Genomic DNA, 17,018 nt, shown 5'->3' with positions numbered 1-17,018 from the left:
GAGCACTAGATTTGCCTGATCTACGAGGTGTACCAGTCGAGGTGTCGCTGTGGCCAATTGACTGGCCACCAGTTGTCAAAACAACAAGTGAGGCTGTTGCAATGTAAATAGGAAGAGCCTGTTGGGGCATGGTGAAAAAAGAGAGAAATTGAATAGCCCACACCAAGCAACGTGCAGTGTGTAAACAGACAAAAAACGCAACAGTAGGAACAGAACAGGAAAACTGAACAAAATGAGAAAACTAAGAACATTAATAAAGTTGGGAAATATTAGGAAGGGAAAAGGAGCGGGTTGCAAGAATGAGAAGGGTAAAAAACAAGATAAGATGAAGGTAAGGTAAAGAACACTAAGCAGGAGTGAGGTAGAGTAAAGAGAAAAACAATAACAGTAGAAAAAAAGGAAAAATTAATTAAAAGAAATATACAATTAGAGGAAAAATAAAGATAAGGGGGAGGGGTAAAGGGAAGGAAAGAATAGAAGAACTTAAGAAGAGTATAGAAGAATAGAAATACAAGAAAAAGGGTTAGAGAAAAAGGGGAGGGAGGGGAAGATAGACATTGAAAAGATGGATGGGGAGAGGTAAAAAAACAAGGAATGAGAAGGGGAGGGGAAAAAAGGAGGAAAGGAGAAGAGAGGTATTAAGGGTAAGTGCCCAATACTGACTTCCATACTGGAAAGAACTGTGGTTAAAAATATAAACAGGGGAGTCACCAATAACATACATTCAGAAGGCCTCACAGTGTGAAAGGGTACAATATTGGCCTCCGCCTCTCATGCATTGTTTGACATGTTCAAACACCATGCCTCTGAGTTTATGGACCTGATGTTTATTTGTGACAAAATGTACTGCTACTGGTTTATTCGGGTTGATCTGTTTGCCCTTCTCTATTTTTGCTAGGGCAAAGTGCCATTTAAATGGACCAGTAGTTACACCCACATATATCACTGTACGGGCATATGTAGTACCCTCTTATTTATGACATTTTATAGGGTGCCTTTGCATTTTTTGTCTGGGAACAGTCTGTACCAAAAGGTCACGTAAGATCCTATTTCATCTATGTGCCAGTAAGAGCAAGACCTTAAGACTGGGCATTGAGGAACTGCCTGCTCAAAGTATGTTAAGGTTCTCGTGTAAATATATACACTGTTGTATATCTTCCACCCTCAAAAATATAAGGTTCAGTGATATACAAGCTGCAAAGTGAGATACATTTCTGTGACAGTCCGGCCTCTGTTTGACATCAGAAAGGCAGCAGGACCAGACAAGACATCAGGCTAGGTGGTCTAGTGAGTGGCTTTCCATTTGTCGGTGGAGGTTATAAACACTGAATGGAGCACCGGTGGAAGGATAATTGTTTGGAATAAGAAAATATTGACTGTCATGATTTAGCCTGCAGTTTCCCTGCCTGTGTATTCCTACTTCCTTGCTGCTGTGCTTCTCCTAGTCCTCCGATTCCTTTCACGTGTTGTTGGCTTCTGCGCTCACCTATAGGCATCACATGCTATTCTCTGGGTTTATATTTCCTTTCCCTTAGTCACTTCCTGGCTTGCCTCCCAGTTTGCTTCCTATATGTACATGTGCTCAGTCCAGCCCATGTTGCCTGAGAAACTTAACAGTTCTCGGAGCTTTAGCTGCTTACTACTACTTTGTGTATACTGTCTGACTACCTGTGTACTGACCCCTGCTTTATCCACTGTCTGTGCTTGCCTGCTGTCCACCCTGATCTTGGCTTGTTTCCTGGCTTTCCCTTGTACTCTGACACGTTAAGTGGTCTCCGTGCTTTCAGCTGAATGTACCTGGGGCCCACTACCTGGTTCAAGCTTGCGGCAAGTCCACCCCCTCCCTCAGGGGTCCTGGTGAAGGAGTAGGTTGGGGCTTAGATTCTGTGCCTTGGGGAACCACGAGTTGGTGAACTACAAGGGCTAACTATTACAGACTCCTGAAATTGACTTGAACTTGACTTCACAATATGCTGGTTGTTCACGTAATTTTGTGGAAGATTTACTCACATTTTTTTATTGTTAAACCTTTAGTATAGTATATGTTATTGCTTCACAGGAATTTATCACACAGTGCTGCTTTTCAGCTTGGATATTACAGAATTTTATATTATGCCTCTCAACAATAATTATTGCCCAAGTGATATGTTCAGACTTGCGATTGAACACATGCGTAAACAAAGCCAGTGAGGAATTTGGCCAGAGCTTGATCAATTAATGTAGTAGAATACCCACAATTTGGAAATCCCTTATATCTTATTTCTAACTGACATCTTCTATATGTGTATTTGGAGCAAACATTTGCATCCCTTAATTTGTGAGATAAATAGGCAATTTAAAAAATGCATAAGGTGTGCACTCTGGTAATGTAAAAACATATTCCTGTCATCAGGGTACCATGTGCATTAGTGATCTTAATGTTAAGAAAAGTAACACTTTGTGATAAAATCTCTGCATTAAACAATAGCCCAGGAAAGATATTGTTTAGAAAATCAAAAAACATGCAAAATTATCTTTCATTACCAACCCAAATGAGGAAGATGTCATCAATATAACATATACAGCATTTGGCATGATCAGAAAAAGCAGTGGATGGATAGATGTCATACTCAATATTGAAACCCATAAAAAGATTAGCAAATAAGGGGGCCACCGAGCTTCCCATGGCAGTGCCACATATTGGTGCATATGTTGTCCCTTCAAATGCAAAATATTTGTATTCAAGTATAAAAGCAAGGCATTTGAGAAGATACTCATGGAAAAAGTTCTCCAGCTTTGCATAGTTAAAAAAATGCCTAAACGCCAACAGGCTCTTTGCATTAGGTATTCAAGTATACAAAGATGACATGTACATTCCTGAAAATTTTCAGCCGTCATCTAATGTAGTAAATGCTCTAAGTTTACTTAGGAAATCATTTTTAGCCTTAATCCCCTCATGACAATTGTATGCATATATGCAGCCTCACGGAAGTGGGTATTCATCCTGTTTTGATCCTTGCTGAGCAGGGATTGTAGGTGCAATACTTCGGCGCCCGCTGGGTGGAATTCGCGTAGTTTTCCGTGTCGGGTATGCTAATTAGCTTTTTCCGGCGATCCACAAAGGTACGCGCGGCCGTCGCATTCTCTTATGTCGTCGCTAGTCGGCTTTTCCCGGCGTATAGTTAAAGCTGCTATTTTGTGGCCTATAGTTAGACTTGCCATGTTAAAGTATGGCCGTCGTTCCCGCGTCGAATTTGAATTTTTTTTTTTTGCGTAAGTCGTCCGTGAATGGGAAAGGACGTAACTCACGTCGACATTCAAAAAATGACGTCGGTGCAACGTCATTTCTCGCAAAGCACGGCGGGAAATTTCAAAACGGAGCATGCGCAGTACGTTCAGCACGGGAACGCGCCTAATTTAAATGATCCCCCTACCCGGATCATTTGAATTAGGCGGGCTTGCGCCGGAGGGATTTACTTTACAGGCAAGTGCTTTGTGAATCAAGCACTTGCCCGTAAATCTTGCGGCGGCGTAACGTAAATGTGATACGTTACGCCGCCGCAGATGTACCGGAATCTGGCCAATTGTCACCTGGAAATGTCTTCCAGCCGCACTTCCAAAATAAATAAATAACAGATTTGTAGTGCTGTGGTAGTGTAACCCCAGGGGTGAGGATCCCAGATGACGTCATTGACCACATATGATCAAGACAATTATGTGGTCAATAACATTTCTCGGGATCCACCTTATTTAAAGTATTTGTGTATTTTCAGTGTTGTGCTTTAAGCTGCATGAAAAGATCCTCTCCTAACTACTACACTCAACATTTTCTTTTTTCACACTGGCATATGGCAGCGTCCAGCTACCCACACCCTTTTTTAACCTAAAAAAAAAACTGAAGAAAGTTCAGGTTTCATGGACTTCCTGCTGAGTTGGGTGAACCCGGCTTAAACTGAACCTGGCCAGGTTCACTCATTACTAAAACCTGCTTAGAAAATGTTCATGAAGCACCATATGTAATCCTTGTTGAACTAAGGCTGCAGTGGTTTTTATTGCCAGTTTGAGCCAAAGACCCATAGTCTCCATTACAAATCTATTTATGTTGCTTCAAATCATAATAAATCGAGGCACATCCAACATAGCTTATGAAAAAGCAGCTTTACTGTTTAGAGAAGATGGACATAATTACTGGCTTTAGACAGGTGTACGAAGGAAGAGTGCCTGCTAACTCAAGATATAATAAGTACATCTAATTTATGGAACATGTTTATTTCTTATTTTGCTGTATTTTTTTCCATTACTAGTCACTTGAACAAGAAATTACACATTCCTATGAGATGCAATTCTACCATGTCTGTTGTATAAACATGATTAATGGTAAGACCCTTACAGATCTTATGCATTATAACGATTTTTTCCACATAACTCAGAAGGATATTTTAACTGAACTAGGGATAAATATTATTTGGACGTGTATGGAAATGTGTCACAAACTGTACCAGGCAAAAAAAGTAAAAAGCTTGTTTGTTGATATTATCAGCTATGTTTTATATATAGATATAGATAGATATAGAGAGAGAGATATAAATAAATAAATAAATCTATATATATAGATATATATACAGTGAGGAAAATAAGTATTTGAACACCCTGCTATTTTGCAAGTTCTCCCACTTGGAAATAATGGAGGGGTCTGAAATTGTCATCGTAGGTGCATGTCCACTGTGAGGGACATAATCAAAATGTTTTTTTCCAGAAATCACAATTTATGATTTTTTAACTATTTATTTGTATGATACAGCTGCAAATAAGTATTTGAACACCTGTCTATCAGCTAGAATTCTGACCCTCAAAGACCTGTTAGTCTGCCTTTAAAATGTCCACCTCCATTTATTATCCTAAATTAGATGCACCTGTTTGAGGTCATTAGGTGCTGACAAAATTGTACACCTCCACAAGGCTGGAAAGGGCTACGGGAAATTGCCAAGCAGCTTGGTGAAAAAAGGTCCACTGTTGGAGCAATCATTAGAAAATGGAAGCTAAACATGACTGTCAATCTCCCTCGGACTGGGGCTCCATGCAAAATCTCACCTCGTGGGGTCTCAATGATCCTAAGAAAGGTGAGAAATCAGCCCAGGACTAAACGGGAGGAGCTGGTCAATGACCTGAAAAGAGCTGGGACCACCGTTTCCAAGGTTAGTTGGTAATACACTAAGACGTCATGGTTTGAAATCATGCATGGCACGGAAGGTTCCCCTGCTTAAACCAGCACATGTCAAGGCCCGTCTTAAGTTTGCCAATGACCATTTGGATGATCCAGAGGAGTCATGGGAGAAAGGCATGTGGTCAGATGAGACCAAAATAGAACTTTTTGGTCATAATTCCACTAACCGTGTTTGGAGGAAGAAGAATGATGAGTACCATCCCAAGAACACCACCCCTACTGTGAAGCATGGGGGTGGTAGCATCATGCTTTGGGGGTGTTTTTCTGCACATGGGACAGGGCGACTGCACTGTATTAAGGAGAGGATGACCGGGGCCATGTATTACGAGATTTTGGGCAACAACCTCCTTCCCTCAGTTAGAGCTTTGAAGATGGGTCGAGGCTGGGTCTTCCAACATGACAATGACCCGAAGCACACAGCCAGGATAACCAAGGAGTGGCTCTGTAAGAAGCATATCAAGGTTCTGGCGTGGCCTAGCCAGTCTCCAGACCTAAACCCAATAGAGAATCTTTGGAGGGAGCTCAAACTCCGTGTTTCTCAGCGACAGCCCAGAAACCTGACTGATCTAGAGAAGATATGTGTGGAGGAGTGGGCCAAAATCCCTCCTCCAGTGTGTGCAAACCTGGTGAAAAACTACAAGAAACGTTTGACCTCTGTAATTGCAAACAAAGGCTAATGTACCAAATATTAACATTGTCTTTCTCAGGTGTTCAAATACTTATTTGCAGCTGTATCATACAAATAAATAGTTTAAAAAAAATCATACATTGTGATTTCTGGATTTTTTTTTTTTGATTATGTCTCTCACAGTGGACATGCACCTACGATAACAATTTCAGACCCCTCCATTATTTCCAAGTGAGAGAACTTGCAAAATAGCAGGGTGTTCAAATACTTATTTTCATCACTGTATATATATATATATATATATATATATATAGATAGATAGATAGATAGATAGATATATATATATATATATATAGATTGATATATAGATATAGATATAGTGAGAGCGAGAGAGAGAGAGAGAAAATATGTCTATCTATCTATCTATAGATATATATATATATATATATATATATATATATATATATATATATATATATATATATATATATATAGATAGATAGATATATCTCTATATATATATTTATATTGTGACTGAACGGTTCCCTGTCACAGTGTATGTCACCCAGGATTCTCAACAAGGCAGGTTGAGGGGCTCCAGGATGCTTATTTTATTTGGAGGAAACAGTTTTTCCAGTTTACGCCGTAGTTGGTAGAATCTGGTTTGGGACCTGGAGCCTGGAGATTTTGTAGTGATCCGGGTGGGATGAAATCTCCAGTCCTCGGACCAGGTTTTAGGACAAGCCAGCACACCAATTATGCAGGTGTGTGCTGAGATTTTTGTAAAAGACAGGACCAGGGTTCTGGGGTCCATCCCCTTGAGGAGTCCAGGTGTACAAGGGAGAAGCATGGTGCAGTCTGACAGAGCAGATAGAGGTCCCAAGCCTGTGGACTGGAGCAGCAAGGAAGCTGTGAAAGAAGAGTGTCAGCAGCAGTACAAAGTGTGTACAGAACAGGCACACTGTTACATGGTCAAGAGGACTGAGGTCCAAAGCCTGAGCAGTGGTGCTGCACCAAGCCAGGTGGCGTAGTCATTTTTGTTAACAATGTTGCTATGTAAAGTTTAAACCACTGTGTGGGAATCCTGGATGTTTTTTTTTTGTAAATGAAAGTGGGCCAACAAGCCCTTAAACGGCAGAACTGGCGTGGACTCAATGGTAAGCTCTACACTAAATTGAATAAACCCCAAACATTATAATTGTATATATATATATACTGTGTATACAATAAAAAAAAAAGAGGGAAGACCTAACTGTAATGCCTCATACACACAATCGCTTTTCGTGACATTAAAAGTGCGGTGAGGTTTTTGTCAGGAAAACCGACCGCGAGTATGCTCCATCACACTTTTTCTGTCAGTTTTCCTGCCAAGAAAAGATTGAGAGCAGGATCTCAATTTTTGTGACAGGAAACAATCCTATCGTGAATCGCGTTCGTCTGTATGTAATTACGACGCGCAAAAAACGTGCATGCTCAGAATTAAGCAGAAGAGCCAAACTGCCTATTAAACTTCATTCATCTCGGCTCCTCGTATGTGTTGTATGTCACCGCGTTCTTGATGGTCGAAATTTCAGCCAAGATTAGTGTGACCGTGTGTATGCAAGGCAAATTTCAGCCATTTTCCTGCTGAAAAAAACACCTCAGTTTTCTTGTTGGGAATCGCGATTGTGTGTACGAGGCATAAGAGTTTACATTTGAAGGGGCTTGGGGCAAGTGTGTGAAAGGACACGTTTTATTTCATATAAAAGCCCAGCTCATCTAGCTATATAACACCATTTTGTTTGGAAGTTCCATGAACTAGTCAAAACCTAATGGTAAGTGAACTGATCTGAAAAACAAATAAATCTGCTGATCAGCAAATCGCAAATGTTCTGGCTCTTTTGAATTTATGCATGCTGATACGTCCAATTTTCAGGAAATCATATAATTTAGCAAGAACAGTTACCGTATTTATCGGGGTATTGCGCGCACCCACGTATAGCGCGCACCACCCAACCGAGAAGGGAAATTTCAGAAAAAATAAAAAAATACTTACAGTTTGAATGCCCCTCGTCTGTGTCTTGCCTGGCATCCATCGGCGGCCTCGTCCGGTCCGGCGTCCGTCTGCAGACCTCGGTGGTGTCCTCCTGCGCTGTCTCTGAGTCGAATCCCCGCTTCCCGCGCTGTGTTTGAACTGTGCCGCCAACATATACAGAGTGCAGTACACTCGGGCACGCTCGGCTTCTCACGTATAAAGGCTAGGAGGCGTCACAGAGCGTGACCGCGAGCGTAGCCGAGCCTGGCCGAATGTACCCGAGTGTACTGCACTCTGTATATGTCGGCGGCGCAGTTCAAACTCGCGGGAAGCGGGTATCAGCGTATATCGCGCACCAACGATTTTCCCCTTATTTTAAGGGGAAAAAAGTGCGCGGTATACGCCGATAAATACGGTAATCTTTTTGATATTTATTATATTTAATAGAAAAATTGGCTACACTCATCCCTGTTTGTAACACTACCCTCACACAATCTGCTCTAATAAGATTGTATAAATACTGCTTTGACACGTAATATTGTATTGCATTTTATTTATTCGCAATTATAAATAAAAAAAATAAAAAACAATCACATGAAGTACCTCTCTATATTCTTTATATTTTGAACTCTTGGAATGAAACTAGATGCAAATAAAAACATGACAGAATCAAGAGCTGCAGTTATTGCCAATTCATTTTATTTTCCCTGTTTATACAGCTGCCCACACTGCTCCCTGCCGGAGGATTAATTTATGTCTGTTATTTTATTTCATCTCTGACGTTAAACACGAAATCTCTTTTTATACTTACATCATTAGCTGGTAAGATGGACATGCAGCTTTAAAATATATTTATAGTATCTGCGACTGGAAATGCTTGTGGGTAGGTGCAGTATTGTGAGGCATCAGAAAATACTCATCCCAGTGAAGAAAAACAGAAATATACTGTAACTGAAGTTCGGCAATACAGACTAGGCAACCCGACTGGGAACATTTACAGCATGTAAAAGAAATATGTCAGTAGAACTAGGTATTAGGTATGCTGACAGCATCTGTCTGAAGGAATAGAATGCGACCTTGCCGGTCCATACCCAAGTGGGGAGTCATCCAGAAAGGAACCTCTCCCTGATTCTAAGCACTTTCCCTACCAGACAGGTGTCATGTCCCTGTTCTAGCCACACACAAAATGCTAAACCTGGGAGCCATGGTCTTAAATAGACTATGTCTGACCCAAGAAGGTCACCAAAGCACTGACCAAATAAACACACTAGGAGGTAACTGTATCAGGACAGACAAAAGGAGCAAAGGAACAAGGCAACCAAAAGGTGTGCTAGTAATAGAACTTTAAACACGGTGGTCTGTGTGGGCACCTTGCAATTAAGAGGTGAACATCACCATTTACTCACATTCCCTGTTACTCCAAATAATTAAAATTAATATAATTCAATGTTTAAACTTTATTCATCCAGTCAGTGACACATAAACCTAAATCAAGGCTAATACTGTTAAGAGTACAACTGAGTACCCAAAGTAAACCCTGTCAGACAATATATAACAAGAATGTTCCCAGCAATAAAAATTCGCTGTTGTAACACTGATCCTCAATCCAACCATTCAGAAGCAGGTCTGAGATCCATTTTCCGATTGGCCGAAAAGAGAAGACACTCTCGTTTGGCCACCGAGGAGGAGGGAGGAAACAAAAGCCGCCAATGTCTGTGGAGAGCAGAAGAAGGGAAAGCCACCGCTTGTGAGCAAGGGAAGCATAGAGCTGAGCAAGTGCTGCATAGATGGGGTAAGTGCACCTGACCGGCCTGCTGAGCGGCCGGGGAGGGGGGGGTGGTACTGTTTGCCATCCCCCAAAAAACTACTGCACCTTATAATGTATAGCTAAAATAGTGACACAAGCATTGACTTTAGGAATATCGGTCTCCTTTCTGCTCATTAGACAATAACGAATTACCACCATGCTGTTGAGGCTCTCACTGTGTTCCTTTCATCCTGCAAGCTGTTGAACACTCCCACTTCCAGTTAAAAGTTACTAAAAGCATGATAGAAGCTGACTGTATTTTAAAAAGTGGGACTGGCTACTGTCAAAATACATTGATCAGTACCTGTAAGTGACTTACTGCAGCCACTGATCAACAAAAGTTTTCCAGCATGTCTCTCCAACAGAAGTCAAATAAACAGCCCTCAAAATTTCCACTCGTCTGCTTGCAATAGGCGAGTGGAAATAAGCTGAGGGTGAGTGTGGAGCCACATCAGAGGGGAGGAGAGGCTCCATTGGCATGCAGGGTTTAACAGAAGCCGATTCTCCTCCCAGCCTCTGCCCCTGTCATTCTTCTAGCAGGGCCTGGCATACAGTGGGAGCCAAAAAAGAATTAGATGAGGTGGGGGTCGGACAGGGGCGGGACGGAGGGGGGGTTGGGCAGGAGCTGCCAAAGTGTACACACGCACGTTGAAAAACACGAATATTTAAAGACCTAAACAAGTCAATACTTTTTAGTTTTTGATAGACTTTGCTTGTGTTGCAGTCTGTGTCTGACCAGGAAATTTCCATGAGATGCTTTCTATACCTATCCAACTCTGTCCAAAACAAAAAAAAGTGGTTTAATTCTAATAAAAAAATAAATAAATAAGAAAAATAAAACAACAGATTTAATATGTATTAATTAATCCCTTTGTTTCAGTTTTAAAGAAATTCAAAACAAGTGTTTAATCTTTTTGAAAACACATATTAGGCTTTCATACCTTTATATTATGTAATGTTGCTTGGTAGTATATTGTGCCTATCAGCCAAATATCAGTTTGCAAACCAGCCTTTCCACAAACTTGCATTCATGTTGGCTCTTAAAGCAGTAGTAAACCCTGCTTGGTAATTTTTACCTACAGGTAAGCCTATAATAAGGCTTACCTGTAGGTAAAATGAATATCTCCTAAACGGTGCACGTAGCTAGTGACATCACTGGTGCATGCACTTTGAAGGTCCGGCATACCTTGCCAGAACTTTTAGAGCTTCATGCTGGGACCATGATCGCAAATCTGGAAAGACAATGGGAAGATATCAGCCCTCTTAATGGTGAATTTACAGTGCTGGAGGTATTTGTTCAAAGGTGACTATTTCATTATGTGCTAGTATGCTGTGCATACTAGCACATTATGCCATTACCTTGCAGGTTTTTTCTTTTTTGAACATCCACGGTTTACAACCGCTTTAAGACATGCTACAAACAAAAAGCTTTATATACATAGATTATGTGCTAGCTTTCTCTTTATCTGTAGTCATCAAGAATGGATTGTCACACCAGTCAGGAGGTGAAGGATGTAGGCCCTAGGAGCTCTGTCCATGTTTTTGTGACATAAAAGATCTTCTATTTTTTGAGGTAAAGTATAAACTCTTATTAACTGAACACAGTGGATAGGAGAAAGGACCACATACCCTGGGTTAGAAGTCACTGGATGAAGGATTACTTGGGGTGCTCGGGGAGGGACTTCAGGCACAACATCTACAAATAAAAAAGAAGATTACAAAAAAGATCACAAAATATAGAGATAATAAAAAGTTTACAGCAACAAAGTTCAATACATTTAAGAAGAATATCATTACACAGGTTATCCACTTATCTATCATTTGTATTACCTGCCTGTAAAAGGGGACACAAGCTTATGTGATATCCCCCAGTGATAAAAGCACCCAAGCCGGTGACAATACACTGGGCTAGATCTCAGAAGAAGCTCCATTCGGAACTCTTCAAATCTACCTTGGGAAACAGAATGAAAACAATCCATCCACATCAAACAGCCGCAGATACACTGGATGCCATAAATGCAGCCCTGCTACAGTCAGCCGATTTAGTAGCACCGAAACGCAAAGCCTGCATCCGAAAAAGAAAGTCCGGCTGGTTCAACAACCAGCTGTCGCTTCTGAAGCAAGAACGCAGAAGGGCGGAAGCCGCCTGGAAAAGAAGCCCTGCAGAGGATAACCTCATCATCTACAAGGCAATAACAACACGATATCATAAAGAAATCTTCAAAGCCAAGAAACATCATTTTTCTATGGCGATTAACAGCGCCCTAAACCGCCCCCGCAAACTCTTCAAGATGGTCACCCAGACCATGAATCCAGGATGTCTTGAAGTCCCCAACTCAGACACCCAAGAGTTCTGTAATGAACTATCGGATTTCTTCATCAACAAAATTGAAAGAATCCGGGAAAGCATCATGCAAAACAATACCCCCCTCAACCCCACCGTCAATAAACCACAAAACACCCACAGAAACGCTCTACAATCAACAAAGTTCACTCTGGAACCGATCTCCATCGATACCACAAAAAATATCATTGGTGCTTTGCGGAACAGCACATCGCCCAATGATATCATCCCCACCAAACTGCTGAAGGAATGTGCCGACATCCTGGCACCACCCATCACACAGCTTATAAACCAGTCATTTAAGGAAGGCACAGTGCCATCCCTGTTGAAAGAGGGCACAATCCAGCCCATCTTGAAAAAACCTAACCTGGATCCCAAGGACCCAACTCACCGCCGTCCCATAACAGGCCTAAATGTTCTCTCCAAGATAATGGAGAAAGTAGTGGTACAACAGCTGCAACAGCATCTAGATACCCACAATCTACTGGATCCATTACAATCAGGCTTCCGTCCCGGACACGGGACAGAAACGGCCTTACTCAAAATATGGGACGATGCCCTCGAGGCCGCAGACGAAGGAGAATCTTGTCTCCTGGTTCTGCTGGACCTAAGCGCAGCCTTTGACACGGTAGACCACAAACTGTTACTGATGCGACTGGCTGAGGTAGCCAGAGTCGCAGAAGGTGATTTACCATGGTTTTCTTCCTTTCTTGAAAACCGATCACAAACAGTTAAATTGGGTTCTTTCACGTCGGAAAAGCGCACGGTGTCATGTGGAGTCCCCCAAGGATCCCCCCTGTCACCGGTGCTTTTCAACATCTATCTTCGCCCTCTCTTTGATATTATCAGTAGCCAAGAACTACTCTATCACTCTTATGCAGACGATACGCAACTGTATTTTTGCATCTGCAACAAAAAGGATCATCATCCCAGTTTAGAGAAATGTCTCTCTTTGATAGAAAACTGGATGACTAAGAGTTATCTTAAACTCAACAGTTCAAAAACAGAACTCCTTATGTTTCACGCCAGCCGAAAGAGTCAACTGGCAACAACCTGGACACCGCCGCCCATTCTGGGCCAAATCATCACCCCTAGCTCCAAAGTCAAAAGTCTCGGGGTCATCTTAGACACCTTCATGACAATGGATGCACAAATAGGGTCAGTAGTCAGCGGAGCGCACCATCTGTTGCGCCTACTACGCAGACTTATTCCATTTATCCCCAAAGAAGACGTAGCAGTCGTGGTGGGAACAATCGTGAATTCCAGACTGGACTATGCTAACGCCCTGTACCTCGGACTCCCAAAGTACCGAATCTCCCGTCTGCAAGTCGTTCAGAATACGGCCGCCAGACTGGTGACTGGGGAAAAAAAATGGGAATCAATCTCACCTTCGTTGAGAACCCTTCACTGGCTGCCAGTAAAAGACAGAATTGCATTTAAAGCACTCTGCCTGACACATAAGTGCATCCATGGGAAGGCTCCGCAATATCTTTGCGACAAGATAGAACCTCACAATTCGAATCGCGTTCTGCGATCCACCGACCAAAATCTGGTCAGGGTACCAAAAACCAAATACAAGTCCAAAGGAGAAAGAAGGTTTGCTTTTCAGGGTCCTAGACTATGGAACGCTTTACCAACCAGCATTCGGTTGGAGGAAAACCACCTGACTTTCAGAAGACAGATCAAAACTCTGCTCTTTTGATGTCATGAGACACGAACAACTAGCGCCCAGAAGCGATTCAGTTCGCATGCGCCGCGCTTTATAAGTTTTTCATTCATTCATTCATTCATTCATTCATTCATTCATCATGTATGTTCTTAAGTATCCCTCTCCTGAGCTCTGAGAGTTCAATCCCTCCATAACCTACTGCAACCTTCTTAAAGGTTGGGCTAATTATTAGGCATTTTGTGATCTAGGAACCATTAGGGTCAGATTTTAGAAGTCGAAGTTAATATGTGTCAAGACTAATTTCCAATGTGTACACATTTCTCCCAATATAGCCACTCATCTTGGTATTTCAAAGGTGCATTGAGATGTTCTACACTAAGTGGTTTAGAACTTCTGCCTAGAAGCACTAGGGTCTTCATCAAATCCCAACCACATCACTACCTGCTTGGAGTTTGCATGTTCTCCCTGTGCCTGTGTGGGTTTTCTCCCTCACTCCGAAGACATGCTGGTAGGTTAATGGCTTGCATGCACACTCACCATGCAAGGCTCCATTACTGAAGAACAAGCAAGTTAAATCTTGTTTAAAGTTTGCTGTACAACATTTTGACAAGCCTGTGAAATAGTGGGAGAATATAGTCTGGTCAGATGAGACCAAAATTGAACTCTTTGGATGCCATAATACACACCATGTTTGGAGGTCAAATGGCACTGCACATCACCCCAAAAACACCCCCATACCAACAGTGAAGGTGGGAACATCATGGTGTGGGGCTGGTTTTCAGCATACGGTGCTGGCAAACTCTATAGCATTGAAGAAAGGATGGATGGAAAAATTTACCAATACATTCTTGATAAAAATCTGCTGCCATCTACCTGGATGATGAAGATGAAACGAGGGTGGACATTTCAACAAGACAATGATCCCAAACACAAAGCTAAGGAAAATCTCAACTGGTTTTAAAGAAAGAATATAAAGTTGCTAGAATGGGCCAGACAATCCCCTGACCTGAATCTAATAGAAAATCTATGGAAAGAACTAAAGATCAGAGTTCATAGAAGAGGCCCATGGAACCTTCATGATTTGAAGACTGTTTGGAAGAATGGGCCAAAATCACACCTGAGCAACGCATTCAACAAGTTTCTCCATACAGGAGGAGTCTTGAAAGTGTCATTGCCAACACAAATTTTTATATGAAGTATTACATACATTTCAGTTAGCATGTTTAATACTTTTTCCTGGTGTTATTCCATTTTATTACACATAACTTCATTTCTGAACTTGTATATTTTGGTTTCTTTGTATGTATCGATTGCATGGATTGTTACCGACATGTGGTGAAAATTTCATGTCAATAGCACCTTTAGAAATATATTTACCTAGCAAAATGGTGATGTGTTCAATACTTTTTTTACTCACTGTATATTTAAAGCACTGCGTTAGATAAATACAACAAACTATAATAACAGCAGTTACACACCAGGGCCATTAGTTTACCCAGTAAGTCTGTAGGAAGTGTGCTGAAAGGTTTCTGCTTGTTAGACAACACAGTGCCTGATGGCATGGCCTTTCGGGCAGCTACAGCAGATGATGACTGTAGCATGTAAGAAGCATTGCCTCTCATCTTCCCTCTCATGAGCAGAGAATACAAATGTAATTAGGAGTAAGGCTCTGTAAACACAAACTAATACACAAAGAGCATAGCTGTATGACCATCCACAATACTATAACTAGTTTAGACGTGAACACTAAAGCCCAAAATCTTGAAAAGCATACACTAGTCCAAGCATATATAGTAAAATGTTATTTATTTAAAGAATGTGGATTAAATATTTTAAAGTCATCATTCATTCTCATAGTAATGGAGATTACGTGGTTTATTAAAACTCTGTATATATGAAAGAATACTTTGGTAGCACAGGTCTGACACATATGAGACATGGTCCTGGGGCTTAGTGACCTCCCACACTGTGTTAAGATGCTAGTTGAACACTAGTGTGTATGCTGGCAACAAACATTAAGCCTAGGTTCACATTGGAGCCGGTCTGAAATTGTGCAAGTTCAGCCGAACTTGCACGGTTTCAACCCGGCAATGCAGTCCGATTTCAGGAGGCGATTTGACAGACATCTGTGTGGGTTCCTGCACAGATGTCTATTTAAATCACCTCCTGAAGTCGCCAAAAGTAGTACAGAAACGACTTTTGGGAAACGGTGTAGTGCCACAAAGATGTCATCGCACCAATTTGGACAGTGCCATTGCCGGCAATAGCCGCCAATTAGACATGCGATTTGACAAGTCAAATTGCATGCCAAATCACACCAATGTGAACCTAGCTTAAGACAGATTTCCCCATAGCCTGCTCCTATTTCAGTATGACATTGGATAGCTTATTGCATCGTCTCTGGCTATTTCAGTGTGTACCAGCAAAATATACTAAGCTTCTGCCATAAAACGTCAGATTAGACTATAGGTTAGATGACTACACTTGCAATGTTCTTAGCTTTGGTGAGCTATAAAGTTAAAAATAATAGCCCTTTAAAAGGTTAAATAAGAAAGCAGCTTTGTTGCGATACTCACTTTAAATCCAGAGCTGTCCCCCAAAGTACTTTGTTTCTGCCACTAGATGTCATCAGTCTTCTGGGTTGAATGACAGCCAGCATCATTCAACCTAGTTCTTCTGAACCCAGGCTGCCGTGCCAGCAGAACTCCCGAACAGGGGAAAAGTTCTTCTCCGAACAGCGAACTCCATTAAAGTCTATGGGGGCCGAACATGTGCCCATTTTGAAGGCTTATATGCAAGTAATTGGCCATAAAAGGGGTAGGGGGTCCGGCCTTTGCCCTGGGGCACATGTATCAGTGCATTTTTTTTTTTTAAACACAAATGTTTTTTTAAAAGGAGTCATTTTAACGATACTTAAAATGCAACAATAAAAATTAAAAAATCCTTTAAATATAGTCCTTTTGGGGCCCTCTTAGTCTGCCTGTAAAGTGGCACATCTATAGCATATATAGAGCAAAAAATGACATTTTTAAAGAAAGAAACAAGTCAAAACACATTTAAATTGACTTGTGGTTGCAATTGCCAGCACCCAGATATTGGGAAAAAAAAGAAAGGAAAAAAAATGGGTTTAGTATGGATTTTAAGGGGAGCCCCACACCAATCTTTTTTTTAAAACTGCATGGGGTCCCCCCCAAAATCCATACCAGATCCTTATCTGAGCATGCAGCCTGAATCATACCAGGCCACATGCCCTCAACATGGGGGTGCGCTTTGGGACAGGAGGTGCTCTGTCCCTCCACCCCAAAAGACCCTGTCCCCATGTTGATGGGGACAAGAGTCTCTTACCCACAACC

The 17,018-nt window shown here is 41.6% G+C and overlaps 1 protein-coding gene across 2 annotated transcripts in view; it reads right to left on the bottom strand.

Moving 5' to 3' along the window:
• The window catches only part of KSR2 (kinase suppressor of ras 2), a 607,737-nt gene that overhangs the window by 159,743 nt on the left and 430,976 nt on the right, over nucleotides 1-17,018 (bottom strand). For both annotated transcript variants that reach the window (XM_040345855.1, XM_040345864.1), the window contains exon 12: nucleotides 11,282-11,348. In XM_040345855.1, the coding sequence (XP_040201789.1) occupies nucleotides 11,282-11,348 (67 nt within the window). The remainder of the gene's footprint in view (nucleotides 1-11,281; nucleotides 11,349-17,018) is intronic.

Source organism: Rana temporaria, chromosome 1, assembly GCF_905171775.1.
Source record: "Rana temporaria chromosome 1, aRanTem1.1, whole genome shotgun sequence".
NCBI classification, from domain to species: Eukaryota; Metazoa; Chordata; class Amphibia; order Anura; family Ranidae; genus Rana; species Rana temporaria.
The sequence above is the reverse complement of the archived record's forward strand: the minus strand, read 5'-3'. Positions and strand labels throughout refer to the sequence as shown.